The 7,099-nt window shown below is 56.3% G+C and overlaps 1 protein-coding gene across 1 annotated transcript in view; it reads left to right on the top strand.

Moving 5' to 3' along the window:
• TLE3 (transducin like enhancer of split 3) overlaps positions 1-6,894 on the top strand; it is a 19,693-nt gene extending 12,799 nt beyond the window's left edge. Inside the window, exons 6-13 of the mRNA XM_019533195.1 lie at positions 5-56; positions 597-673; positions 1,137-1,386; positions 1,494-1,741; positions 2,450-2,597; positions 4,180-4,330; positions 4,920-4,996; positions 5,391-6,894. Of these exons, the coding sequence (XP_019388740.1) occupies positions 5-56; positions 597-673; positions 1,137-1,386; positions 1,494-1,741; positions 2,450-2,597; positions 4,180-4,330; positions 4,920-4,996; positions 5,391-5,498 (1,111 nt within the window). The 3' untranslated portion in view covers positions 5,499-6,894. The remainder of the gene's footprint in view (positions 1-4; positions 57-596; positions 674-1,136; positions 1,387-1,493; positions 1,742-2,449; positions 2,598-4,179; positions 4,331-4,919; positions 4,997-5,390) is intronic.
• The last annotated feature ends 205 nt before the right edge of the window (positions 6,895-7,099 follow it).

Genomic DNA, 7,099 nt, shown 5'->3' with positions numbered 1-7,099 from the left:
CCCCCCAAATGACGGCGGCCGCCGCCGCCGCCGCCGCCTACGGTCGATCGCCAATGGTGAGCTTTGGAGCTGTACGTAGCCCTTTTAGCTCCTTTCTCGCCCCCGCCGCGCGATGGGGGGGGCGGGCGCGGGGCCTGGGGGGGGGCGGTCTTCGCAGCCGGGCCCCGCCGGCTCCTAGCCCGTCTTTGCTGGGGGGCTGGCGGGGTCACCCTCGTGAAACCTGGTGCTGTGCACCCCCGAACTAGAAGGGTTTGGGGAGGGCGGGCGGCACGGTGGGCGGGCCCCTTAGCTACTGGGTACGGGGGGGAGAGCGGGAGCCTCGTCTCAGGGGCTTCGTCCCGCAGCGGCGGCTGGCGCGCCTCTAGCTCCCCCGAATCGGTGCGGAGCCACCTATAGTTACTTCTCCGCCCGTCCAGGGGCCCGTGCGGCAGCCGGCGTGTCCTGTCGCAGCCCAGCAGTCCAGGGAAGGTGCCCCTGTCCCTGGATTTCCGTCCCCTCTCGGCACGGTAGCCGCGTCGCTCTCTGCTAGTGCATGGGGGAAACGGTCGGGTTTCACGCGGTGGCCGGCGTCTGACGCGCCTCGTGTCTGCTCGCAGGTCGGCTTCGACCCCCACCCGCCCATGCGGGCGCCCGGACTCCCCACCAGCCTCAGCTCCATTCCCGGCGGGAAACCGTAAGCTCCCTTGAGATTGACTCCGTCCCCGCGGGGCGTTCGGTGCCAAGAGCCGTGCTTTCCCCCTCGCCCCTCCCTGTGTCCCTACTGCTCTTTCATCAAAATCGTAGAAAACGAGGGTTGGACGGGACCTCGGGAGGTCACACCTAGTGCAACCCCCTGCTCCAAGCAGGACCAGCCCCGACTGCGTCATCCCGGACAGGGCTTGTTGAGCCAGGCCTTAAAAACGTCCAAGGATGGAGAGTCCACCACCTCTCTGGGGAGCCCGTTGCATCCCCCCGCCTCCCTCGGCATCAGCAGCCAGGTGTGCTCCGAGTCCGCCCTGGCATTGCCCCGAGCTGTCCCGGGGGTCGCACGCCCTCGGTGGCATCCGCTACGGGAGCTGCGCTGCAGCTGGAAGGTCTCCCCGGCTCCGTCCTTGCAGCCCTCCCCGCGGGCTGACCCTGCGGCTTGTCCTCCCCAGAGCCTACTCCTTCCACGTAAGCGCGGACGGCCAGATGCAGCCGGTGCCCTTTCCCCACGACGCCCTGGCCGGCCCCGGCATCCCGCGGCACGCCCGGCAGATCAACACCCTGAGCCACGGCGAGGTGGTGTGCGCCGTGACCATCAGCAACCCCACCCGGCACGTGTACACCGGCGGGAAGGGGTGCGTGAAGATCTGGGACATCAGCCAGCCCGGCAGCAAGAGCCCCATCTCGCAGCTGGATTGCCTGGTAAGTCGGAGGCTGGCGGCGGTGCGGGCGTGGGCTAAGCGGACCACCGTCCCTGGCGGGTTCGAGAAGTGCCCCGGTAACGGCCAGGCCGTCTCTGACTCCCGCAGAACAGAGATAACTACATCCGCTCCTGCAAGCTGCTGCCCGACGGGCGCACGCTGATCGTGGGAGGGGAGGCCAGCACGCTGACCATCTGGGACCTGGCCTCCCCGACGCCGCGCATCAAGGCCGAACTGACCTCCTCCGCTCCAGCCTGCTACGCCCTGGCCATCAGCCCCGACGCCAAGGTCTGCTTCTCCTGCTGCAGCGACGGCAACATCGCTGTGTGGGACCTCCACAACCAGACGCTAGTCAGGTGAAGCTCGGGACCCTCGATGGTCATTGACTCCCCCGGCGGTGGTCGGTGGTTTGGACAGGGCTGAGGTTGGATTAGATGTGACCTCCGGAGGTCCCTCCAGCCCTACTTCTCTCTGACGCTATGGAAGTGCAGGTGGTGGAGAGGGGAAGTCGGTGCCATCGCTATTGTGGGCACGGCGTTGGGCACGCGAGCAAGCCCAGTCTCAGGGCAGGGGGAGGGTTCGGTACATGGGTGGATCTAGACTTCTGAAAAGGGGGGTGCAGATGGTGACGTGCATTATCTCATTAAAAACAGTCTTTTTCCTCCAATTAAGAACCACTAGAAGCTTTACTAATAGGCCAGAGACCTAGGGCTGGGCAATTCAGTTTCAGACCGAAGCAAAAATAGAGACGGGTTTTTAGTGGAACGAGTTGAAAGGCTGTAGGGCTGTGAAATGGGAGCTTCGTGACCAGAAGCAGCCAACTGAGAGCAGCGATGCAAGACAAAGGCTAGCTGGATTGCATCAGGGCCATTAAAAGGGGGTTATTAACATGTGTGGAGTGAAGAGATTAGCAGGCATCAGATAGAGGACAATAAGCCATGCAGTCAAGTGCCTCCCTCAGCTAGCAGTGCTGCTGCCCCTGCCCTGCTGTTGCTTTTAAACTTTGGATGGAGCAGGAAAAAGAGACTTCTGACCCCCTGGCGTGTTGAATTGCTTCTCCATAGGCAATTCCAAGGGCACACAGACGGTGCGAGTTGCATAGACATCTCGCACGATGGTACAAAATTGTGGACGGGGGGGCTGGACAACACCGTGCGTTCCTGGGACCTGAGGGAAGGAAGGCAGCTCCAGCAGCACGACTTCACTTCCCAGGTGAGCCGCGGGGGTCTCGGGATCCCCAGAGGAGGGGAGACCACCGCCCTCTCGGCGGTGGAGGAGCGCATCTGCTTGCTGGGGCTTCTGAGAGCGGGTTATTTCCCGGAGGAGGGTTGATCCAGGAAGAAAGTGGATCTTGGCAGTGGTCGGTGTCAGGTGGCGTTGTTGGCACCTGCCCGCTCTGTCTGTGTGTTGGATGGCATCTGTCGGGCACCAGCCAGCCCGGGGCTGGATGCTGCTTGATACAGCCAGAGCCCTTGTCTGCCTGCTTGACCTGTGGCAAGTTCAAGGGTGTTTGGATGTCTTGGGCATTGTGCCTGGCAGTTGTATGTGAGGGTTTGTTTCCAAAATGTTTGAGAAGGTTGGACGGGTGTGGCTGGGGTAGTGTAGACAGGGGCGACCCTGCTGGGAGCTGGGGGCTGGGCTAGATCATAGACTCATAGAAAATAAATGTGGGAAGGGAGCTCAGGAGGTCACATCTAGTCCACCCCCCTGCTCCAAGCAGGACCAGCCCCAACTACATCATCCCAGCCAAGATTTTGTCTACACGGGTCTTAAACCTCCAAGGATGGAGATTGCACCACCGCTCTGGGTCACCTGTTTCAGTGCTTTACTACATTCTTCACGAGGGAGTTTTTCCTCATATCCAACCTCAACTTCCCTTGCTGCAGCTTGTGCCCATTGCTCCTTGTCCTGTCATCTGCCCCCACGGAGACCAGCCCAGCTCCATCCTCTTTGCAGCCCCCCGGCAGGGAGGTGACGGCTGCTATTCAATCCCCCTCGGTCTTCTCTTCTGCAAACTAAATCAGCCCGGTTCCCTCCTCCTCTCCTCGCCAGTCCTGTCCCCCAGCCCCACAACCATTTTCATTGCCCTCCACTGGACTCTCTCCCATGTATCCACATCCTTTCTGTGGTCGGGGGCCACAGCTGGACACACGACTCGGATGTGGCCTCCCCAGTGCTGAATAGAGGGGAGAATCACTGCCCTCCATCTGCTGGCACCGCTCCTACCCGTGCAACCCCAGATGCCGGTCGCCTTCTTGGCACCACGGGCACACTGCTGCCTCCTGTCCAGTTTATTGTCCCCTGTGCCCCCAGCCCGTCACCCCCGCCTGCACCGTCCCAAGTGCAGGACTTTGCATTTCTCCTTGTTGAACCTCATGAGATTCCTTTTGGCCCAATCCTCCAATTTGTCCAGGTCACTCTAGACATAACGTTGAGGGCTGCACCAGCCAGATGGCTCTGATTTTATAAGTGGAGGCTTTTTAGGGACTCGTGGAGCTCAGAGTCATTGCCAACAGAGCTTTGTGGCCTTGGGGAAGCATTTTGGGGGCTGGGGGTGCTTGCTGTGACCGCGGTAGGCGTTCGTCTCGCTCTTGTTGCCTTTCTCAGCCGAAGTCTGACTTTGCATCGTAAGCCCAGCCCAGGCGGGGACCCTGGCGTTGCTTCTGCCTTGCGGCACCTGCTGCCGGGGTAAATGAACAGCTCTGGTCCCCAGGCTTTTTTGGCACGATGGGAACATCAGGCCGGCGCGGAGGTTGACTCCCAGGCTCTAACAACCGTCTGCGCCTTCCTGCAGATCTTCTCGCTGGGCTACTGCCCGACCGGGGAGTGGCTGGCGGTGGGCATGGAGAGCAGCAACGTGGAGGTGCTGCACCACACCAAGCCGGACAAGTACCAGCTGCACCTGCACGAGAGCTGCGTCCTGTCGCTGAAATTTGCCTACTGTGGTAAGTCCCCGCCGGGTCGCTCCCTTGCCGAGGGAGCTGGCGTGAAGTGCTAATTGGCATGGCAGAAAACTGCATTTAATCAACGCGCCGTCGGAGCAGAGGGAAAGCTCGTCAACAAAGGCCGCGGGGGGCGGGGGGATCTCAGCAGCCCTGGGGGTTTCTCCGGCGCTGTCCTCAAAAGCGACCCGGGCAGAGCGAGGGGCCGGAATACGTCGGTGTCAACGCTGTTGAATTGGCGGATGGAAAAGCGCCGCTGACAAAACAGCCCTTTGTTCGCCGGCATCCTTCGGCAGACAGAGGCAATGAGGCATAAGCGCAGGCCGGGGTCACGGCACATCCTTTTGCCGCCGGTTACTGTTCGTGTATCGGAGCCGGCTCGTGCAGAAGCCAAAGGTGGGGCCGTCTGACCTTGCCGGCCGCCCCCGGGTCCGTCTCCCATGTCCCCTCGGGAGCAGGCGGGCCGGTCAGGGGGCCTTGCTCTGCGAGCTGTGTCTTTTTTTTTTTTTCTGTGGGAGAGTAAGCAAGCTTGCGGCTGGCTGCCCTGGTGTCGGTGGCTGGAGAGAAAGTGACCCCCCGTTTGTGTGTCTAGGTAAATGGTTTGTGAGTACGGGGAAAGACAACCTGCTCAATGCCTGGAGAACTCCCTATGGGGCCAGCATCTTCCAGGTAAGGGGCTGCTCCAGTTTGGACCCGGGTAGGGTTGGGAATAGCTTGGAGGCGAGGCAGCTACCCAGGCACCTCCCCAGCTAGGTGACGGATGCTCTTGCTCTTTATCAGGCAGCGGTGATGCTGCCGGGGGGAGGAAAGGATGCCGGGGTGGGGTCCAATGCCGTCTGTTAACGCCTCGGTCAGAAGTCGGCGAGTGTCGGCCACCGGCAGGCCGACGTCCTTCGGGTGCCTCTAGAGCGGGCCATTTATCCCGGCTGGCTTATAAACACCAGTGCCGCTGTCGCCACTGAGCTTTTCCGCTTACTCGAATGCGGTTGCAACAGCACCGAGACACCAAACTGATTTTTTTTTTTTTTTTTTGTCTATTTATTTCCCCCCGCCCCCCGCACAGTCGAAAGAATCCTCATCTGTCTTGAGTTGTGACATTTCAGCGGATGACAAATACATCGTAACAGGCTCTGGTGACAAGAAGGCCACAGTCTATGAGGTCATCTATTAAACACGGATTTTAACGGGGCTGTCAACTCCGAATATCAGGCTGCAGCCTGACAACACAATGGCGAGGCTCTGAAGGATGGAGGGGAAATGAAAGCCGACCAGCCATGCATTGAGACATTGTTTTCTGCTGGGCGGCGTACCGCGGGTCCCCGAAGCCTCGGAGAGGATGCGTTTAAAGCTGGGTCTATACTACAGATGGACTGATGATGTATGGATTGCTTTGAAGGCCTGCAAAGATGCACACGTCAGAGCCCTAAACAGATTCTGGTTTGGTTTGGGGGCCTGGTTTCCCCCGCCCCACCCCTTTATTTTATTTTTATTTTTTTGGTTCTTTTGTCTGCGCTTTGGTGGCACTATAAAGGACTTATTTTTTATCGTGACTTTTTTTTTTTTTTCTTTTTTGGTGCACGCTGCATAAGACTTGTGAAAAGTGTAAATAAAGGACTCGTACCTAGAATCGGAAGGGTGGGGGAATCCTCCTGGTACACTAGCTGTGTATTTTTTATTTTATTTTTTTTTTGTCTGCTGTAATTGTATTCCACTGATGGTTTGGTGGTGGCAAAGTTTCCCTTCCCCCCCCCCCAATCCCCTCCCAGCCTTCACCTCCCCATTTGGGGCACTTCTTTGACATGCAGCTTGTAACCAGGTTGAGCAAAGATGTCCACTGGTGAAGTTGTTCCTACTGTTGTATATGTGAATTGTCCAGCGTGTTAGTCCCATGTTTGAACACTGTACGGACTGAAGTCAAATTGGTCAGATCTTCAGCTACTGATGTCACATCAGCAAAAACAATCATGTTTTTATATGGATTTTTTTTTTTTTTGTGCTCATATGTTTGAAGAAAACGGGAAGTCCACCTTCTGCAATGCTTCTGCTCAAGCCCTTCTTGATCTTTGGACATAAACAACGAGGAATAATTTCAAAGAAAGCATAGTTTAAAAAAAAAAAAAAAAAAAAATCAGCTCAGGGAGCCATGAAAGATAATAGCAACTTAAGTGTTTTGTATTCAAATGAAAGTAAAGAATTAGAATTGATAACCTTTAAAATACATTTTTTTTTTTTTTTTAAAGTTTACTAACCGGTAGGGTTTGTGTGTGATGGGGAAGGGGTGGGGGGCTGTCTCCAGTAGGGCTCTGTGGCTTTTACGGTCTTGTGACTTCTGGCGTATAGGTTTCAACGAAGCAAAACCCATCCCCACACAGGCCTGCGTTTCAGCGTTTTGTACTAAAGGGTAAAAATGAATAAATAATGGAAAATAAAAAGTATTTGTGTAGCAGACGTGCTCACCCTGTATTGTAGCATACGGAAGAGAATTTTTATACTACATTTTTATGGATTATTTTTTAATTTTTGATTTTAATCTGGTCAAAAAATAATTAGGGTTAAGGTGAAGAAAGGAGGAGGGAAAAAAAAACTACCTGTTTTAAATGCATTGATAATACAAAAGGATGATAATGTAGAGATACTCTTTACCTTTCTGTTCTTGGATGTACGTTCAGCATCAAGGCAGTATCCCAAGTTCTCCGTGGTACCCTCCAGCTGTGGCAACGGTTTGGGATGGAGCAGACAAGAGGTGAAAATCAATTTTATGGGATTTTCTTT

The sequence above is a fragment of the Crocodylus porosus genome, unplaced genomic scaffold (assembly GCF_001723895.1).
Source record: "Crocodylus porosus isolate Cpor-Errol unplaced genomic scaffold, CroPor_comp1, whole genome shotgun sequence".
Taxonomy (NCBI): Eukaryota; Metazoa; Chordata; order Crocodylia; family Crocodylidae; genus Crocodylus; species Crocodylus porosus.
This window is presented reverse-complemented; position numbering and strand designations above follow the sequence as displayed.